Below are 23,101 nucleotides of genomic sequence, written 5' to 3'. Positions count from 1 at the left end.
GAAGGAATGAAGAAACCATATGAACTTTGGTATGGAAAAGACTTACCAATAGATCATTTCAAAGTGTTTACAACTGTTCATGTACCAAAACAACAAAGACAGAAATGGGACGAAAGATCATTAATATAAAAGATGGTTACTGCATCTGGAATAGGAAAATTGACGAAGTGTTGCTCAGTCGTGATGTTATCTTTTGTAGAGAAAAGAAATTTCTGGTGAAAGAGTCCTCAGAAATTGTTTCACATTCAAAATCAGAATGGCATGAATCTACTGTAGAACCTGAATTGCGAGATCATCAGAGCGTGCAGAAACCAGTGGGGAAAAATTATTATGTGTTACAAGTAGCCCATAAAGATGCAAATGCTGTGTCAACACATTCACAGGAAGTAAACACAGCAGTCAGCAGACACTAACGTGCCTTACAGAGAAGCAGTTGGCAGCTTGATGTATCTGGCTACAGTCAACTAGACCAGATATCTTCTATGCTGTTGGATTAGTGTCGCAAGCATTGAACAGTCCCAAACTATCTCATTGGCAAGCAGTGAAACAAATTTTCAAATATCTACAAGGAACCACTGCTTATGGGCTAGTCCAAATCATAATCTGGGGATCCTGGAGACCTTCAGCAATGCAGATTATGAAGGGGATCTAACAAGATGCACAATGACGAGTTCTATGCAAGTGTGGAGGCAGAGCCTATATCATGGATGAGTCGGAAACAGAAGGAAGCTGCTCTGTCAACAACGGAGGTTGAATTTGTAGCACCCAGTGAGGGGGCCAAGGAAGTGATATGGTAACTAGACTTCTGACTGAGATTACTCACCTGATGGGGATGTCCACACTACTAGTGGATAATGCAAGTGCTATTAAGTTGATGAAAATTTCTAAATTTCATGAATGCTCAAAACATATTACAGTGCGTTATTATTTTGTGAGAGAAAAATTTCAGGATAAATTGTCAAATGCGGAACAAGTTGATGCTGAAAATCAGGTGGCAGACGTTCTCACAAAACATTAGTAAAAATTAGATGAGAGTGAAAAGTAAGAAGTATTGTTATGTTAAAATTCAACAAAGTGTTAGAAACAAACAAAGGGAGCTTGTGAAAGTGATGGACTTTATAATAAAGTGTTAAATATACAGCTAACACTTTGTTGTTACTCATGGAAACGAACATGTAAGAATTTTGCTCAATGTTCAACATGTATTTCCTGTTTAAACAAGCAATACAAATTCTCAACTTCCAGACAAATAATTTAAGTTCATTGAGGTAAGAACTTTTTATTTTTATTTTATCACCCTTTTCACTTCTCTAATGATGACAAATAGTTCTGATGTACAGTGGTGGAAAGAAATTACTTGACTGCAGGGCTTTCATACCAGTAACACTGTACACTTGCAGGGCTTTAATACCAGTAACACTGTACACTATTGAATCTCTTCTTGTGATACAAATGATGAAATTCTTATTTTTCCCAAAAATAATATAATTCCTTCATGCTTCATGTTATTGTGAAAAGGTAGTCTTGGAACAATAGATGATAAAACAATTAGAGTACTTGTACTTGTAAATATATTAAAATTACTTAATTTTATATATTTCAAGACAATTCAGTTTGATTTTCACTAATAAAACTTTTCTAAGTACACTGTTTGTTGTGGTTGAGTTGAGTTATTACTCAAATTAAATTTTACTCTCTTATTGTTCAGGGTGAAAACAATTATTCTTCCAGTTATTGCAATTTATAATTCCATATTTTCTCAAAAAATTAACACACTTCTACAGTTAAAATGTTATGTATGAAAGGTAAACAACCATCTTTTACGATTTCATTGAGGAACACAGTAAGTAAGTTATACCTTACTGCTTTTGCACTGATTTATCTTACATAAATGCATTTACATTAGCCAACAATGATGTTATGCTAGCAAAACGATCACACATTTCCATGCATAAATAAATACTGACACAAATATTCATATTCCTGACTCAGACATTCTAAGCAACAGACACTCAAATTGCATTCCATATCTGCTTTGGAAATGGTAATCCTTGGCCTCAATTTGGTAGTTTTTATTATTGCATTGGACTTGCACTTATTCAGGAGAAATTTTGGGTGAGCTGTAGTCTGTGGTATTTGGAATTGAAAGTGATATTAAGTTTATTCACAGGAGCAGAGAAAGATATGAATTGCACCTATGCAGGTTGTTGCTTTGTAAGGATTGTACGTTATGTTGATCTTAAGTTAATATTGATGAGAGGTGTGAAATGACATTTTTTAAAAAGTCAGTATGGAATAAGTTTGCTTTTTATTATTATTATACTGTGTATGCCAGTGGTTCCCAAAGTGCCCTGGGGTGTCATGCCTGGCTTACACGAGTGCCACAAAATGTTCCAATATGTTCACTGAAATGACACTTACTTGTTAATCTACACATTGTTTTAGTACTTTTTTGCACAAAATGTTTCTGAATTTGAAATATGTGTATATTTTTTTAACTTAAGGCAAGCAACCTAATCACACTAACAGAGCATTTAAAGTGTTAGATAGGCCTACATTCTGACTTGGGTGCAGTGAGAAAAATCTTGAAACACTAAGGGCACCGTGAAATGAAAGAGTTTGGGAACCCCTGGTGTTTGCCATGAAATAAGTATTGTTTAAAATGTTATGTAATGCCTCCTTCCCTTTTTCTAGTGGTCAGTGCATAAGTCAATAATTCATCTCATGTTTCAACCAGTCCTTCTACCACTCCTGCTTACTTATGGTACCTAAATCACTGCGAGTGCCTACATAGTAGCAAAGGCAATCCACATAAAATTTATCCTGAATCCTCTACGTGGATTTCTAAACAAAACTTCCACTTCTTTCTCCTTTATATTCAAAATAGTAGCATGATTCTTTGGAACAATAACCATTTCTGGAAAAGTTAACACAATGTGGATCCATCTTTTGATGATGGAAATTAATGAAACATCAAGACTTTTAGTACATTTTGTAATAAGCTGTGTTTGTGTGCTTCTTATCATTGTCTCCGATTACATAAAAGAGTATGTTCTTCCTAGTTCATGGCATCATAATTACAAGCTATTTTATTGAATTACAATGAATTCATATGAATTACAATGAAACACATGCAGTACTTCATTAAGAAACACAAATTTCTCCCTGTTTAAGTATAAGTTCATGATTTGAATTCTTTAGTACAGTGAAGTAAAATAACAGAACTAAAAAATCAAACAATTTTTACAACAAAAAGTCACTAACAATGAAGGTGACAATAAATTAAAATATAAATGTTTATAGATTGACAGACATTCAAAAGTTTGATTGGAAGCAATTTTCTAAACTTTAGATGCAAACTTTCACAATATGCTAATGAAGTTCTGTATATTATGTATACATTATGTATTAATATTTTAGGTGCTCCACTTTCTTAATAAAGAAAAATTCTATTGGTTGCCTTTTTCCATGTGAAAATTTGTCTCAAGGCCTGAACACATTAGTAATAAAATTATCATGTATTAAATTTTTTTAAGAATTAAAATGACAATATGAACTATAGTTTCTTTACATATTATTTTAAGAAAATTCACCATGAAACTTAGAATAAAGCTTGAACAATAAAAATCTTATGATAAATGATAACTGAACACAAGAGTGTATGCCACAATTTAGAAGGCTACAGGTGATAGCTATGTAATAAAAATGTATCTGTCAAATTGGATGGAATTATCTCTAGAATGAGATATTTTACTGGTTTTAACATTCCTCTCCATTACATAAACCTTATTTACTTACTACATGGACTGGTATTTCCAATTTTACAGGACTTGGGAACTGATGTTTGGTGTATTCAGGGTCTTCTGGTGGTTCAGTCTTTATCTTCACCTCAACCTTGCCTAGCAATTCACTGTAGTCCGAAAGAACAACTTCGTCGGGATCTGGTTTTATATGTGGTGCAGGGAATTGGCCAATTTGCTTGAAATTCAATCTTCTAGAGACCATTTTTGTCCATCGGTCCTGTAATAAAAAGTATCATGTTACAATTACATGGACAATAATTTAATAACAAAACACGAGATAATACACTTAGGAGACGTGTAGAAAGGCCAAAATGAAGATGGAGGGATAGCGTTGAGGAAATCGGTAAGGATGGAAAAGATTGGATTGGTCTTGCCCAGGATAGAGACAGATGGAAGGTTTGTGTTGCTGCACCCATACCCTCTACCCCCCCACATCCTCCTATACATGTCTCATGGCATGGTACAAGTGCATGGGGAACTTTACCTTTTTACCTTTACCTATACAGAACTATACAATACAACAGCTCTGCGAGTTCCAGGGCCTGCCATGGGGTAATTCTCTGGCATTCCTAAACTCGAAGATTTATTGCCTCTGCAAATAATAATAATAATAATAATAATAATAAAATCTACCTGTCCCTTTCCTGGACATTCCACTCTTGGCTATTTTTACCAATTTCCGTCAGGTCTATCTTAATACTCCATCTTTGTCTTGACTTTCCCATTGGTCTCTTTCCATCCAGTTTCTCATGGCAAGGGCTTGTCCATCAAAGTCTTCTTGATTTAATTATAATAATAGCAGAGAACAAACACAGATTATGCAGTTCAGAATTATGAAACTTTCTCCACTCCCTTAGTTTTGTTTATTAGGAACAAATATCAAATATTTCTGTGACTAGGAATTTCATTAAAGTAAAATCACCAAATTCTCCAAGCTACTTCCCAGATGAGAGGATTATTTTTTTATGATAAAATATTGGTTCACCGAAACTTATAAGATGTAATGAAATTAATCTTTTTAATAGAGTGAAGCATGGAACGATCAAAAAATTTGTTTTTTTAAGGTGAAGAGTGAAGTTTTGAACCAGTTGTGCATTTATTTCAATACTTCCGAATGGGCACTGCCACTAAAAAAGGGGGGAAATGGCATACAAGAGGGTATGAATATCTCCACATGTTGCAAGGGAAAGCATTTTTTTTATGTTGATTATTAAGCTAGACACGATCTTTGAAAAATATGATGAATAAGAATTTTCAAAATCCCATGTATTCATTATTGAGAAAAAAATGCTAATCAAATGGAAGTTTCCACTTTTCCACCTGTCACTTACATCTTCAATCTGTCCTCTTCCAGTTGAAATCTTTTTCTATGCCATCGGAAGTTTGATATTTCCAAGAGAACAAATAAAATAATAAGCGTAATGCATTTCTCCTTGCCTCCTACGGCCATCCTGGCAGTGTTGCCACACCTGATGTGCATAAAAAAGCTAAATTTCACCTTAAATGGAGTTAAAACTGACTTTCAAGTAGCCAGATTTACGAAGGCTGGATAAAGTTGCTCCTAGAGTAATGTAAGGTATGAAAAGGGGGATGGGGGAAGTGCTGATATTACCGTTAACTTTAAAGTGATGACAATTTATTCTTAGTTTTCACCATCTAGATCTGGCGGCATGACAACAATATTATGTCATCTTCACGTCAGCCAAGAAGATATAAAAAGTAGCTGGGGAGTTAAGAGGGGGTGGGGCGATACAGCCAATATAACAATATCACATCCAAAATGTATATTTATGGCAAAAGTTGGTCTATGTGGACCAGAGCCAGTGGGCAGGAGGGCAGGTGCCCCAGTTCACAGCCAAATGAGTGCACATATTTGTAAGTTCTTTAAACAAGTTCTCATCGTCTGAGTTATTTACAATGTAGTCATATGGGCACGTAAGGGTACTTTTCCAATTTTGCTGATTTTTCCCTAAATTCACCATTTTTATTGGTATGGCAAGTAATCATCAACAATGTCAAACTTGAGTGTTTACTATATTGGAGGATTATTTTAATTAAATATTTCTCAAAATATTAACCACGCTGTCTGCTGCCTATGGTGGGATTGCAATCAGCATGAAGATGTGATGTTGCAAAAGTTTCTCTCAAGTTCACTGCCAACACCTGCAGTGTGTAACCAGCTCCTCACAAGTCATTGAAAATATCTCTGCGATAGAGATGAGCCGATATCAATACCGATGCTGATACTCTCACCGATTCCCACCGATGCCGATACTAATACTCGTATAATTCCAGTTTAACACCGCATTGCACGTGCTCTTTTCGCAAACATAACTACACTTGCGGGTGGCATTTCATTCACCAACATATAATCACAAATAATGTAATGTTTCAGCAACAATATTTTATTTTCTCATTTTACACACCACTGAACATTTGGTTAACATCTGTAATGATTGCATTATAATATGCTTTTACAGTAATTACCTTTGCTTTGTTCACGAAATGAATGTTGCATGGTTTTGTACCTTCAGCCCTGCTTTTTCCATAATGCCATTACAAGCACAGGCAGCATGGTGCTCACTGAAATATTTTGTTTAAAAATTATTAATTTTCAGCAATACATGTATGATTATTTGTTTGCTTGGTCACTCAGCCTTGTATTAGGTCCAAAATTCACCTCTGCTCTGCCTCGCAATACATTTTCACAGCAACAACAGGACACCTCGCCACTGTATGTCAAAAAGTAGAAACAAGAATGCAAGCGCAGGTGGCACGGAGCTGCATGCAAAAAAATTCTGGCATTTTGACAGTAGCACAGGTCGAGGCAACTGGGCATTGTAACAAGATGGAGATGGCACTTGTGCAAGAAAATTCCTGCAAGGACTCATCCATTCAACAAAAACGTACAATAATATCACAATTAGTTCTGTCTGAGCGGCACTATGACATTAAATAACTCCCACGTTATTCTCATGTACCATTATAACACTTTAAAATATCGTGTGAAATTTGGTAAAAAAAATTTATGTGAACTTTTCTCTAAACCCAGAGAATGCAAAAAAAAAATTTTGAAATGTTGCAAGACTTTTTAAAATGTTGTAGTTACAACTAAAAATCTGTGAAATGTGTCTCTTTTTCAATTTCACGTAAACACTAATCATTCTTTTCGTTTGGGTTGATAGAAAATGGAAAAAAGCTCGAGACCTAAAATAATGCTCATTTGGCTGGCTCTCTTTACATCCTGCACTCCCTTACTCTCCATCATTTGCAATAAAAATAAGCGATATCGGCTGATACCATCACATGAAAAACTTGCACAGAAGGAAGAAATTGAATCCACAACCCTTGCTCTCCACTTGAACGTAGATAAAACAAATTCTACATTCGTGACCTTCATCCGTCTGAAGAACTTCGCCATCATCTTGCCTGGAAACAGCCCATCAGGATAGTAATCCTGGTTTTAAAAACGTCCACCTTTCTTATCCCACGAGAGTGTGAGCAGGAATTAAAAATGATTGTTTCTTTCATTTCCGTGCACTCTTTACCAGGTAGTTACATGCCTTCGAGAAGTGTGTCTTTGATCTTGTCAATCGTCTGTATCCCAGGAGGATGGGGATTTGCCCAGCATTTCTTGGAAAATCTATATGCAGAACTTGTGCTGGCCTTCCAACCTGTCACAAGTAAGGTGAACGAACCTTTGAAAAGGAACACATTTTGCTCTTAGCCACGCTTCTAGCAACTCAAAAACAATGGTATCGGTGGAAAAATTTCAACTGATACTGATTCCAATATCAGCTCAGCCCTACTCTGCAAACTACCAGTAGCTTGTGTTCGACTGTTTGCCAATTGCATTAAAGCATCGCCACAGCTTGAAACACACATGACTCGATAAAAAATAAATCCAAGTCAAGCATGCACTATTATTAAAGTAGTTTAACTTACCTTGATGTTAAAATGAAAAAGATTGTTGTTTCCACGCTCCTTCTGAACACTGTATTGTATTTCCCTGCAATTGCAGTGCTTGCAACATGATCTGCATCCTTTCTTTTGCCTGAAATAATAAAGGATACAGATATGAATATATCTGAAAGCTTCGAGATAAGATAAGAAAGGTGAAAGAATTGTGTAATGTAATGAATCATCTTCTTCAAATCTACATAACAATGTCAAATTATTAAAAATAAGTGTTTTCTCCCGTTACAGGCAAAATTTCTTCTTAGTTTCCTAAAACTTCCTCATGTCAAAAATGTGGACATATTCATATACCGGTAGCTAGTTAACCCTCAACTACTATGGACTGTCTGAGACTGCTCTGAATTTATCTTTTGTTTCTCGCACCCCTCCAACTGCAAGCAAACCCTTCTCCGTACCTTTCACTTGGAAGGTCAAAGGTCTTGCCTTAATTTTTTCAAATGTTATTGAATTTTATTTTTGGTGGGCGGTCTGAGATGCACCATGGTAGTTATGTGAGTTTTTTTTGTTAAATTGTGTTTAAAATTTTCAATTTCAACAAAATATTACATATATATTTGAACTACCTCTTTTCTGACAACATAAAAATATAGACATTCTAAGAATTGGGATTTTCAAAATAATAAAGGAGCCATTGTTGCATTGTTGACTGATTTCTTCCCCTTCGTATAAATTACATAACATTTTTTTAACTAAACAATAATATTTGAAAACTGCTTTACGATAGTCTTCTATAACCATGTCAAGTCACAACAAACTCTTCAGATTTTGAAAATAGTAAAACAGCTGGCTCACAGTTCAAAATCAAAACACCCTTGCATAGTAATTGAGTGATTATCAACATCCACAGGAGTTAAGGGTTAACATGAACTATGATTGTAATTCAATCTGAGCTCCATATCAGCAAGTCCATTGTGACGGGCATGACATTCAGTTAAATTTACATTCATTCTTTAATGATTTTCTTAGCACCTTCAAATATGTAACTCTTATCATTTCATGTAATTTAATTTTCCTTGATGAAAGTTATTTAATTTCAGAATATTCCTCCCCTCTCAAATTTAATTTCTGTAGTTGAAAATTTTTTTCAGATACAGAAAATACATTTCTTGTAATTGTGACAGGCATGGCACTTCTGAGACTTGACTTCAGAACCTTTGTCAGTCTTTCAGAAAACTCTGTGAAATATATTGGTTTACTGAAACAATTTTATTTTATTTTCACAAAGCAAACTTTACTGGACATTTAGATGTTTCTAGTTTCTAAAAATTAGGGATGGGTGTGATGGGTGTGACACCATGCACATTATTTACTTTGCAGGATTATGGAACAAAGCAAAGGCTATGAAAATTATCATAAATAGATTCTTGAAACTAAGATTTGTTTTTGAAATGAACAAATGAGATTAAGATACAGAAATAATCAATGATACAATTAGAACGAAATTAGAATTAATTTAGTTTCTTTATGGTAATGAAGGTAAATTAAGTTGAGACACCACACACAAAATCCCACTTCTACTATAAAAAGTTATAGGTTTGAAATAATATGTTATTTGTAAGCAATGAAACTAATGTTTGTATTAAAAAATCCAAATTCTGCACTGTTTGTCTACTTTCACATGGAATGGCTCATATGATGGTCCATTATCTGAGAATTGATAGTTGTATATTGCTGAACCAGATGTTGAAAGGGACTTGTGTAGACTGCTACTAATGTATTACAAAGACCTCATTGTTGTGCTCTCGTAGTGGAATCTATATCATGTTTTAAGCACTCACCAGACATTAGAAACATTAAAATTTTCACTGCAGCAAACCACATCGTCAAGTATAGAAAGAATGTGGTGCACATGGAAGTAAGTGTTGCACCTACAGTGTGGTCACAAAGTGGGCGTCCCCTCATTATTTTTGACACAACAATTGTTATGGTTGAATGCTTCATATGGACACATACCTGATGGTTTAACCTTTAAACAGGCAATGGGTCATATATGACCCATAGAAAGTATAGACGAAAACAGCCAATGGGTCATATATGACCCATGGTGCCAATTACAACATTCACGTGCTTTTAGGATCTTCATACTTGTATGTGAGGTTGTAAACGCTGACAGATGTTGAGATAAGACTTTGAAATGTCATGTGGAAGAAAACCCACCCCCTCCCCCATTCTCTAATATGCAAATTAGCTATTTTTAGCCAAAATGCAGGATTGTACATATTGCATCATATTTCAGCCTGTATGAGAACTAGGGACTTGAAACAAGTTTCACTTTGTTGCAAAAGGTCTACTCTTTGAAAGCAATGCAAAACCCTTTTTCCAAAATAATGGGAGAAGAGGGGTTTTGATAGTTGTATATTGCCAGATTTTTTTTTCATTGAAAATTTGGGACTTGGCCCCTCCCAACCCCGTTTTTCTCACTTGGGCTTTCTGAATTGTACACGGTTGCGTGCTCCGATTGTTTTTGCTTTCAAACAAAAGTTATCCGAAGTAGATTGCTCAAATAGTCTCCAAGATATACTAATTTATTCTCTAATATGCAAATTAGCCATTTTTTGCCAAAATGCAGGATTGTACATATTACATCATATTTCAACCTGTATGAGGACTAGGGACTTCAAACAAGTTTCACTTTGTTGCAAAAGGTCTATTATTTGAAAACAATGCAAAAGTTTGCACCCTTTTTCCAAAATAACGGGAGAAGATGGGGCGAACACCAATTTTTTTTTCCATTGAAAATTTGGTACTTGGCCCCTCCCAACCCCGTTTTTCTCACTTAGGCTTTCTGAATTGTACACGGTCGTGTGCTCCGATGTTTTTGCTTTCAAACAAAAGTTATCCGAAGTAGATTGCTCAAATAGTCTCAGAGATATAACGTTTTTCTGAAATAAATGTAAAAATTTAAAAATCACGCACAAAGACCACGGCGAGAGAGGGGTTACTTTCGAAAACCGGCTCGGCTGTTTAAAGATTAAGAGTGCAGAAAATCGGCATAGAGACCGTCATTATCATAGCACAGCCAAATTCTGCACGATGTTCTGGCATTTACTATGTTGCAAGTGTGTCACTAACTGCATAAGACCATTCCCTGCTGGTAGATTAAGAGGTTCTGAAGATTACCCAGTTCCCTTAGCTTGGCCTCCAAGAAGTCCCGACCTCAGCTCTGGGGGTTCATCAATAATAGAGTCTGAAATAACCGGTATCATACAACACAAGAATTATGAGCTGCTGTGAAAGATGCCTTCATGTACGTGACCCCGTATTAATCTCTGCAAAACACCTGCCAGAATATGGCGTAGAATTTGGCTGTGTTACGAAAATGACGGTCTCCATACAGATGTCCTGGACTCTCAAACCATCTGTTGTGTGTCCGTATCAAGCATTCAACCGTAACAATCATAATGTCAAAAGTAAAAGGTAGTATGTGTACTTTGTGACTACTCTGTACAAAGTTGCCAGGTCAGAAATAAAGATGGAATGTTATGACACAGTAACTCATTATAAAGTCTGTTGTGTTCACTGTTGTATTTGGGACATTCTAGAAAGAGATTTGTGACATCTTGATTTATTGTCCCACAAGTACTGTCTTGTTTTGGAATTATATTGATTCTTCGTAAATGTTCATTAGTGTAAATATGACCTGTGTGCATTCATATAATGAAAATTAAAACAGATTGAGATAAATTGTAATGGAAGTACCAGGGTTTTTCCAGTGTATGATCTGCGATTCATTTGTATGTATACCCTGTCCTTTGTAGTTGGTCATTGCACCATTGTCTCCACTGCATTTGAATTTTATTTTTAACTCATTGGAGAAAATCAGTATCCAGAAGCCTTGTTAAAGTGATTATTCTGATGTCTGGCCAAGTTTAGCACATACATCCACTCGATCATTTATTATATTAATATGGTGTGCTTTGACATAGCTAAATTGTACATCAATATTTCTGCTATGGGCGATCTGTACTTGTTGGATGATAAGGATATTAAATATAGAGTGTTGACATAATTTAGGATATGAAATGGATACTGCCTCTAATACACTCAAAGTGTCTGTGAGGAGAAGGATTTTTTTGTAATCATTGAATATGCCAAATTGTAAAGCTCTGTATAGAGAATAACATTGTGCTGTAAATATAGGAGTCTTCTGGTAAATGAAACTAGTATGCATCAACAATTTTTTTTCTGGGATAAATAAGCGCACTCTACCCCTTGATTGTCCTTTGAACCATGGGTGTATATTATTACGTGTTGGCCATTTTTCTCCATACATTGCAGATGCATTCCTAGGTCCTTAAAGTGTATTCTACAGTGTGTATATGACTACAAGTTGATAAATCAAAGGCTGTTGGAGGTAATGTCTTGGTACAGGCTTCTGGGTTGTACATGACGGAAGTTTACAAAATAACAGGAGGTTATTTCAGGATCTATGACATCAGCTTCAGTCCATTGTTCTTGCATTTTCGAACAAACAACTAAAGGGTGTAATATTTTCCCAAGATTTAAGTATCTGCCTGTGTGTCAAAGATGTTTCTCTGCTTTCCATGTAAACACTTACATTGGGGTTAGACTGCAAGAGACCTAGACAGATCGTCACTGCCTTTCTTTATAATATATCTTCTTTATTGAGTAGACAGGATTTGGCACCCCCATAACTAAAAACTGCATCAAAATGTGAAAAACAGCAATTTTTCACAAAATAAAATGGTCCTCTAGCCAGGATTATAGCAATGTGTGAGTGACGGAGTGGATTGGTGTGGCAGTGGAGGGAGGGTTTATAGTAGAGGCATACGTTTGGTTGGTGGTGATATCGGGATGGTAAAGTTATTGAGAGCCTTGTTCAGGTCAGGTGGGTATTGTTGCACTCATGGCTGGTATGTAAGCTTTCTTGATCACTATGCAGAAGTAGTTGTTGACAGTGTAATATGATTGAAAACTGGATACTTTTCTCGATATTGCAATATTAGATTATTGAGTATCTCGGGAGAGGGGGATTTCCCTCACCACCCTTCATTCCAGGACCCACTCGCAACAATTCGTACAATTTAGTCTCTGAACGTAGCATGATGTTAAAATGTGGGGAATCACAACTGTGGGATTTACATATTTCATGATGCAAATATTTACCTATGTTTCCTTGGTGAGTCTTGCTTGTGGAAATTCTTCATGTGTTTCTTGTAATCACTTTCATGTATGTAAATGCAGGAACATTCATCACAGCGAAGACAATCTTCAAGACGTATTTTGGTCAAACCCACAGGTCTCTTTGCTGGAATCATGTAATATAAACATAATGTAATACACTGTTCAGAAAAAAATACCCTACATTACTTGTTTTTTATCAGGAGAGAGGTTTATTTTATTACGTATAAGAATCTGCTGTAAGAGAAATTATAAAAATAAATTGCAGAAAAGCAGACTACAATATTAAAGTTACGACGGTCCCCCGGGTGGAGTGGTTAGCACATCACGCTACAAGACCAGGGGTCCCGGGTTCGAATTCCAGCCTGGGCATGGATGTTTGTGAATGTCCTTTCATCAATTTCATCATATCATCACTCATCCCCATCTTTGCAAGTTAGCCAAAAGTGGCACACATCAATCAATATTAAATATTAAATATCAATATTAAAATTACAGTGGTTTTTAACCTTTAGCAGACCACCGCATGGCAGCATTTAACATGCAATTTTTTCAGAAATGATATGTCATGATTAGAGCTCGGAAGTTGATGACAAGTCATCTTCTTTTCTGAGCCTTGAAAACAATGCTAAAGCTGACATTAGTCTGTTTAGCATAAGTAAAACCAGAAAACATTTTATTTGCATTTTTTCAGCCATTTTTGGCTTTTAGGTTATATTTCAGCACCTTTATTGCATTTTTCTTCATTTTTGAGGTTTCTTTTTCTTTGTTCCTGTTGTTTAGAGAATTTTAAATGAATTTGCTAGCATAATTTATGTATTTAAATTGCCTGGCATGGTCTTCTTAGCAAGCTCGCCATTAATCTAAAATACTGTCAATGGAAAGGTACAATATTATTTTTAACTCAAAGTTTGGCAATGGAGTAAATTATTAATTGTGGTACATTTATTTTTCCTCCAGCACTTAAAAACTTTGTGTGAAGCTACCTTGAGGTTCCTCTAAAATTGCTTTAATCTTTGGCTTTAGTCACAACATAAAAAAATTAGACCCACTCTGAAAGGAGGTGAATGACTTACACAGAAAAGCCTTGAAGTAAAAATAAAGAAAACTGCTAAAGCACTTAAGTTGCTTCTCCCCACCCCCCTCTTTGCTTCAGTAGTTTAAACCACCAAACAATGGGTTTTAGCTAATTATTCAACTACTCTATTGTAATTTATGAAAAAAATCAAGCTTTAGTTTTAAGAGAAAATATTTTTAGGGCATTTTTAACCATTTTAGGTCATTTATAAATAATTTTAAGGTCATTCTAGGGGTCATTTTTTTTAGATTTTTTAGGTCATCAAGTTCCAAGCCCTAGTCATGATATTTCAGTTCTGTCTTTTTCATTCATTTGTATACAGTGGCATGCCCAGGATTTTTGAAGGAAGGGGGAGAGGGGTTACTTATACTTTTTTTTAGTAATCAGTGCAAATATTGCCATCTTTTCCTACACTTTTGACCTCTCCTACACGTTCTTTATTTTAGGAATACTGGACCAAAGGATGGAAGGGGTTATGACCAGTGGCGAAGCGTCCTATGAGGCCCGGAGGCTGGGCCTACCCTAATATATTTGTCTATAACGGATTATTTTATTACTTATAAATTTCATTAAACGACGCTTAATAAAAGAAAACTGAAATTCTTGTTCTTCCGATAATTACCGCAACTTTGCAACCCTGCCTGGAACCGTATCTGAGCATTCAGCGAGGCCAGCCTGAGAGTGCCTCAGCTGGTCCCATAACAACCTATGTGATTCGTGCGGGAAAGCATAATTTCAGGGGTACGTTCGCCTGTAATGTAACCTGAGAGGCCGGCCTCTTTTCTCTCTCTCACCCCCTCTCCCTGACTTCCGAAGAGTGCCGATCGTGTACGAGCGCGTGACGAAGCAGGCAGTGGACGTACAGAGCTTGTTGAAGCAGTGTTTCCATGGAAGATTCAGAGCTGTGCCGGGAGCGGAGCACACCCAGCTGCTGACATGTAGCGAAAATGTGTTGCTAACACTTCTAAGCCTGGCCTCCTAACCTATCAAAGTGGGCATTATTAGAATTCTAACTGCAAATAATGCATGCAAGTTGGTTACCAGTGTTAAGTTTGGTGCTTTCAGCTCTTTGGAGGAACCGCTTTTCGCGAAGTGTTAGCTGCTGGATGTGCCCCACACCAATCTCGATTCAGAGAGGGAAAGTATTTTATTTCTTTGAGGAAAGGGATATTGAGACGAAATTTCCTTTCATGATTAGTGACATAACTGAAAATGCACTACTTTTAAAATGAGGCAAAGTACGTACAATGCAAACGTATAGAGAAAATCCATGTTACTGAAATTTTCTGCTCGGTGTGTTCTCATTTAGCATTTCATCATTTTCTAAATCATATTATATTTTTTTTTAAAAAGTCGCCTGTTGAAGAAGAATTATATGCATAAAAAAGTTAAAAAGAAATAATTGGTTGATAGATTTAGTTTATTTTACTTGGCTTTCTGCCATTTTTGGCTAATTGGGAAGATGAGAATGAGCGATAATATGATGACATTGACGAAGGGACACTCACGAAGAACACCTATGCCCAGGTGGGAATTCGAACCTGAGGCCCTTGTCGTAGCACACTGTTATAACCAATCTGCCGCGGAGGTCAGCATTAAAAAGAAATAAACGCTCCGTAGTCGAGCGGGTTAAGGCGTTCACTCGTCTTGAGATCGTTCGCTGCGGGACGGCGTAGGTTCGAATCCGGCTCTGGTCGGAATTTATTCGGCCTACGTATAGGGCCGGTGGCAACCCACCATCGTGAGGAAATTGGGAAGCTCCGAGTGAGTGAGCGTAACCCGGTCGAGAAGACCTACAACAACGGCTGGGGGTTCGTCGGGCTGATCACCTGTCACCCCAACACTGGTCTGAGACCTCCACGCTATAACAGGTGACGGCGGAACAGTGTGGGAGGGAGACCAGCAGTCGGTAGGTAAGCCAAGGCCCGCCAAGGTGCTGTAGAGCTGTGGGGTTACACTCACGAAGAACACCTATGCCCACGTGGGAATTCGAACCTGAGGCCCTTGTCGTAGCATGCTGTTATAACCAATCTGCCACGGAGGTCAGCATTAAAAAGAAATAAACGCTAAGTGACGATCAAGTGAACCAACCATTTCTGTAATGCGAGAAACATTTACAATACTGTTATTGAAGTAGCAAAAATTTTTTACGAGCAGCTTTAATCTAACAAATGTAAGATGGCTAGGGCCTGACAGAACGGTTTTTTCATTGGGTGACGCGTGGTCAGAACATCGAGTCTCATTGTCACTTTTTTCTGACCTTCGAGACAGAAGCGCCTTTATTCTCAGATATCTAATCGAGACTAGATTAAAGTAGAATCTGAACCAATGCCTCCAGGAGGAATCGAACCCCCCCCCCCCCCCCCCGCCTTGGGTATGCCACTGTATGACATACTGAAATTAGAAAACAATATATCCATTGTTACTATTATTAACAAGCGGAGTTTTCAAATTATTATTACCAATTTATTCGTTACATATTCTTCCTTTAACTGTCATAATTGAGAGGTACATTGTATAAATTTCACCTCCACAAAAATTCCTGTCGTTCCAAAGAACATAACCGATTTCATCTCTCTCTATGACTATTATTGTATTCAGCAATACCCTTCAACCTGTTGTATAATGTTCAAGAGCATTACAAATTTCAATGGAATTCCTATGGACTAACATTTATAGCTATTCCAAACAACTTTAAAATCATTACAATTTTCAAATATTGGTATAAACAGCAAGTGGTGCGAATGTAAGCATCATCATCAGCATCAGATGAAAATTTGATCAGTTCAGCTATATTTATTATGGACTAATACAATTCTCAATCTCTTTCATAAAAAATATGCATGCTTTAAATACGATTAGAAAATAAAAAACAATAAAAACTTACAAGGACTAGAATTGTACTCGGCAAGCCTTTGCTCAGGTGACTTTTCTACAGGAGAAACATCTTTATTTGGCATTATTTCATTGGCAAGTCTTTCACAGGAAGCATTGATATCGTTCTTGATATTGTTTCTTTGTTCTGATTCTTTCACAGCCTTTAGAGATATTGCATGGACTTTCATATGAAGCTCCATCACTTGTTCTTGGCCAAACTGCTTATCACACTTGTTGCACTTAAAACGCTCTGGAGGAAAAAAGAAAAAAAAAGAGCACATGAGTAAAGAGTTAAAGAAAGACATTCAAATATTGAAGAACCAAACTAAAATAGATCATAGTGGTGCATAAGCCATTTAAAGAAAATATCTGCAATGCTGTTTTTCATTGTATGACAGTGAACAGTGTAAAAGATAATAGAATGATATTGAGATAAGATGAGTGAGACATGAGAAGAGGTCTATCTCATTCTCACTCTTGGCTTGAAATATAAATGCCTGTCTTGCTCTCGGTCTCCTCCTCTCTTTAAAAACACCCATATTGTTCTCATCTCAGTCTTGAAGGGCTGTCACATCTCAAGTCTTGAAATGTACGATATAAGCAACCTATACAGTGAATCACTGTGCACACTTTCACAACATATAGAGGTTGTTAAGAGAAATAACTTTGTGTACTGACATTTTTCTGTTTCATGCTATGGGCCCTCGAAAATTGATTTTTTCCTAAAGCTAGAGCATGGGTTCATAACTTTTCAATTATGAGAAACTAAACATAGGACCTATTACAAATAATCAGGTATGCATCCAGTTGGTATGTCTGAATAAGTTGCATGCTACAAATATTTTCATTTCAAAGTATCGGAAGTCTCAAACAAGACTGTTAAGTTTTTAATATCATTATGATTTTGTTTTTTTACTTTGTTGATAGACAGATGTATCCAAGATGGAAGCTGTAAGTTAAAGTGGTTGACAGTAAAGTCATTATTGTATATTAAATAGAGGTATGTGTATGTTTCAAGTAAAGGTATGTGCAGTGCTGGATCAACAAATCTTACCCCCCCCCCCCCCCCTGTGCAAAATATTACCAAAGGTCCCCCTCTACCTACCAACCTTTACATGTGCACTACGGGGTTTTGCAGCTTGTATATCCGGCACTGGGTATGTGTAAAAGTTATGTGCATAATTGCCTCCCGACAGTGTTGTCACTACTTTATTTTCAATCCACATATAATCAGTTAATTTTCATTCTTTGTAAATATGTAATTAAAAAATGAACTACTACAAAGTGTATACAGGTAAGGGGAATTTCTCCAACTGGTTACCGTATCCCTTATCTGGTTGTAAATTATGTGATACTATATATAATTTATATACTATTGTTATGTTTTGACAGAGGTTACTTGAATTTCCTTCATCCTCTGCCACTGGGTGTATGTATACACACAATGAGTAAATTACACTATCATAAACCACTTAGCCCTCTTTTCATTTCTCAGTATGCAATATGTAATATCTACCTACTACCATGATGTTCTCGAAAATAATATTTCTTACAATCGCATTAAAAATTACATGCACACACTTTGTAAAGTCAAACATCTTCATTAGCATTTTATTGTGGATGAGAAATGAAAAGTATCATTAATCTAGAGAGGAAAAAGAATGTTATTCTTGAGCATGAAAACATTACATTGGAAATATTTTTCAACCACAACATCCTATGATTTACAGTGTGTTGAGAAGTGCAGTTACTGATATTCAATGGTTTCAATAACTTTCAGTAAAAATAATTAGAAAAAGAACTTACTTTGATTTTTGTCATGGACCTCTTTCCTGTGTTTTTGAAGCTCCTTTTCACTTTGGAACTTTTGTTTGCATTGAACACATATGACTAGATTGTTGAGTTTTCTTTTGATACCCATTATGTCATTTGGCACACCTGAAATATTAAAAGAAACATATGTCGTAGATTTTTGGAAGAATATAATTTAAAAAAGAGCTGTGGTGATCTAGTCGGTAGAGCGTCAGACTGTCAAGCAGGAGACCTGGGTTTCATTCGCAGGGTGGGTGATCTGTCGGAATTTTTCCGGCCTGGTTCCCGCATAAAGTGGCTCTGGGGCTCACCTAGTCTCAAATCAATGGGTACTTGGGGGCAACTCTGGGGGGTAAAGGTTGGTGCTGATCACATTACCTCCAAAATGGCCGACATACAGCATGTGCGGGGCCCTACCGCCACATTCCCTAAAAATGTGCCTTTGTGGCATGGTGCTACATGCACAGGGTACTTTATCCCCTCCAATATATATATATAATAAACAAATAATAATACTGAAAATATACAAGACACAAGGATTCTCAGGTTAGATTCCCAAACCCAGTAACGTGCATTGAGGTGTAGCTAGTCTAGCAGAGATAGACAATCAATCTCACATTTCTAATTATTTTCAAATCACAATATTTATTGTCTTGTTGAAGCCACAATTTCACATACAACACTTCTTTTTTCATGCGGTTCTCCTCCCTTGGTGAGATCTGTGGGCAAGACTGGAGGGAGCTACTCTAGCTAGGTTTTCCTCCACCTCACCAGTTTCAGGTAGAAAAGGCCACCAGAAGGGAAAGGGATTGCATTCCTTGCCACTCGACCCTGCTGCAATGATTGAAAGGTCGTGGTTCATGGTATCTCAGTCCATCTCCTATAGGAACAGATAGGGGATTGGTTTACCTTTGGTTCTTTTATAAATCCTCTGAAGAATTTGGGGAGAAATTTTTGCAGTACTTATGTTCTCTGTAATTTCACCACAAATTTATACACGTTTTATAGTATGTATGTAGTATAATGTGGGGTGCAAAAATATAGTTTTATTGTTTATGAAATGGGAACGTATTATGTGCAGACAAAAATGTTCGGATTTTTTTTTTCAAATATGGAATATACAGGGTGACTTGTAATTAGATGTATTCCCTGAAAGGGGTTAAAGTAGAGACAATTTGCAATAAATTTGACCATATGATACCCCATCCGAAAATTAGTAGTTTTCGAGATAATCAAATTTCTATTGTTTTTTTAAAAAAATGACAATTTTCCACATAAAAAGATGAATTGAGAAAAAAATTGCTCATTGTATGGAACTTACTTAAGCATTTTCTGAAAGCTAACAAATAAGTGATTCGTTGGAAAAAAAAGTTTTCCCAAATAACAATCACATGTAAGTAACGGGTGGGTCTAAACTTACAAGTGATGATAAAAAATGCACTCTTAGTTTACTTGGCAACGTATTAATAACAAAAATGGTATGACACGAAGCGTACAAATTACTTAAATTACTTCCTTGTGTCATCTGCTATCCAACAAGGTACAAATGTTGCTAACATTCACATTTGTGTACAAGAAATAATACTTCATTCATCTTCATGGGAATGGAATCAATGAACAATACAATTAAAGAACATTACATGTATTGCTCAAAGTGGGTACCTCCATTACGAATGCAGGCACGCAGGTTTTTACGGACATTTGGTCTCAAAACTCGTGATGTGATGGTGTCCTTGATGTGTTGACCAGCTGTTAAGATCCTCTCCCTAAGCTCTTCTGGCCTGGCGACTGTGATCTTTTGCTGTAATATGTATGAAATTTTGATGATTCTAAGTTCAAATTGCAGTAATGCGTAAGTTAGCAAATTATTTTTTTTTTTTTTATCAACGTTGTGAACATTCCATAGAGTCCATAACAATTTATTTCCCTTTGTCCCCCAACACCCCATTTCATTTCATGAAAACCGTAAGAGATATTTACACCGCGTTTTCTGCATTATAAAGCCTCATCCATTGAGATATTTTTCAATGCTTAAAATTATCAGTTCACTCCATACAGAAAATTATATAAATTAATAACTGATGGAAAGCAGCATTCAAATTTTTCCAGAAATGAACTTCTGAGTAAGAAAAATATGTAAGAAATTATCAAAGGGTCATAATTAGACATTTAATGACTGATGCCATGTCAGTCTGTAATTTGCAACCAATATTTGTCATGTGCAACATCTGATGAATTTTTGACTGGCGATTTTATGGGTCGAGTGAAAGGTGCCATTTTTAGGACATATATCCGTATATGTCATCACTAGCAGCATAGAATAACAGGTCGAAATATTGCCAACAGTTGCATGCAACATGTGTCTAAGTATTGACTACACATTTACGTGAAAAATCGTAAATCAAGATATTGTGCCGAAATTGGACTCTTGAGAGAATCCTAGGCTGCCCGTGGCTCACTTTCGCTGCTACTGTGCCTGTTCTTTAAATTGATTCAGCATGGCGTATTCATTGGAGCAGTGCATGTGCATTGCTGAAGGGTATTTCACTACTCATTCTTACACTCATGTGCAAGAGGTTTTCCAATAAAAATGCCCTGCTTCTGCTGTACCTCACCATGGACGTCCGGAAGGGGGGAGGGGGCCATGGCCCCTCCTGGAAAATGAATGTCCGATTAAAAGTATATATTTCGCACATAATTTCATTTCAGTTAGTAATTAATGTTAATTATTATAAGGGCGTTGAAGGAACATGATAATTTCAGACTGAAGCAGTGTTTTTTGAAGGGACATCACTATTATGGGGGAAAATATGCCTCCCTTGCCCCCTGGAAAAAAATTGTCTTACTTGCCAATCCCTGGAGAAAATCCTGGGAACGCCCATGTACCTCACAAAGCAACTGTTTTACAACCAGTCAAACACCAACAAATGATCCCACAAATTGTTTGAGTTGGTATTTATTGTTGAAAAATCAGTTCTCAGATGTTTTCAGCAAATTAACAATGATTTATAAAATAATGTAATTGTTTTTATTTAGATAAATGCTAACATAAATTTATGAACCCAGTGATAGCCTACAGGATTAGTTTAGTGCAGAAAACCCGGTGTAAATGACATTAAAAGTTAATCTTATTAAAAATGCTTATGTATTTAGCACAAAGCCTGAAGTACAATATGTTTTAAGGTATAATATTCAAAATTTCTGTGCACTATGTGTAAAGTTAAGCAAAGGGAAGCATTTGCCATCTCCAATATTCATAAATTAAATTAAATTTACAAATAATAATTGCAGTGGAACCCCGATTTCAAGTTCCTTGATTTTACATTGTCCTGTATTCTATATTCAATCTTGGTGATCCCAACATAGCAAATTGCTAAGAAGTTTTTCTCCATTTTACATTTTCTCGCATTCTAAGTTTTTTCAGCTTGGCCGCCTGAATAACATAAAATCGAGGTTCCACTGTATCTAAGTCAGTTTCAACTGTCTTCATTTTTTTTAAGAAATATAATCATCATTATTAGCATTCCCAAGTTTAGCAAATTATCCCCGAGAGTATTCTTTTTGTGCATTTTATCTCAATATGGAAGTTCTTTTTTTTTTGGCTACTCTTCACGGGGATACGTAATATGATGTTAGAATTAATAATACACATTTGTGCTGATTGAAGTTTTTCCATGGAAATTTTGCCATATACACAGAAACTCTTGTGACGGGCTGGTTGGAACACTTAAAACAAGTGTGGCAACGATGTACCAATTAGACATAATATTGAAGGCATCATTAATCATGTACGATGTGTCAGCGATTGTAAAGTACTAAACAACAGAACCAGGAAAGTTAAGTATTCACTATTTTGAACTTAGGCTACAGGTTCGGTAAGTTACTTTTTACAAGTAACCGAGTTACAGTTACTCATTTAAAAACTAACTCAGTTACAGTTACTGGTACTTTGAAAGTAATTATGAGTTACTTTACAATTAGTGTGAAAGTAACTTACAGTTAATGATCATTGACTTGTGTAAAAATTACACAAAATCAATGATCATGAAGACTTGAGTGTTTTATTTATGTTTCTAGTACATAATATGCCTTCATATATTTACATTACTACTGCAAATAAATGATGGAACACAGAGTCAGCTTTGCTTGAATGATTTTAATTAAGAAATCATTAGTGAGCTAACCACGGTATATTAAATATGGTGTCATTGATTCCACTTGCACCTATTTCATTCTCCTCCATTCCAAGATCAACACGATCCACTCCTTTGACAATGACATTTTCCTAGTTTGAGAACCACATTTAAACGAACGCAGCAGACCACCAAAATCACTGAAGTTTTGACATGTAATTAAAAATGAATTGAAGTAAAGCGTGGATGTTCTAAAGTCAGCATACAACAAAGCATAG

At 36.1% G+C, this 23,101-nt stretch overlaps 1 protein-coding gene across 1 annotated transcript in view; it reads right to left on the bottom strand.

Moving 5' to 3' along the window:
• Nucleotides 1-2,418: 2,418 nt before the first annotated feature.
• The window catches only part of LOC145989470 (uncharacterized), a 24,050-nt gene continuing 3,367 nt past the window's right edge, over nucleotides 2,419-23,101 (bottom strand). Inside the window, exons 2-6 of the mRNA XM_083124817.1 lie at nucleotides 18,685-18,816; nucleotides 16,889-17,128; nucleotides 12,909-13,050; nucleotides 7,749-7,857; nucleotides 2,419-4,020 (exon numbers count right to left, since the gene is read on the bottom strand). Of these exons, the coding sequence (XP_082980943.1) occupies nucleotides 3,787-4,020; nucleotides 7,749-7,857; nucleotides 12,909-13,050; nucleotides 16,889-17,128; nucleotides 18,685-18,799 (840 nt within the window). The 5' untranslated portion in view covers nucleotides 18,800-18,816 and the 3' untranslated portion in view covers nucleotides 2,419-3,786. The remainder of the gene's footprint in view (nucleotides 4,021-7,748; nucleotides 7,858-12,908; nucleotides 13,051-16,888; nucleotides 17,129-18,684; nucleotides 18,817-23,101) is intronic.

Source organism: Lepisma saccharinum, chromosome 6 (assembly GCF_977018435.1).
Source record: "Lepisma saccharinum chromosome 6, izLepSacc3.1, whole genome shotgun sequence".
Classification (NCBI taxonomy): domain Eukaryota; kingdom Metazoa; phylum Arthropoda; class Insecta; order Zygentoma; family Lepismatidae; genus Lepisma; species Lepisma saccharinum.
The sequence above is the reverse complement of the archived record's forward strand: the minus strand, read 5'-3'. Positions and strand labels throughout refer to the sequence as shown.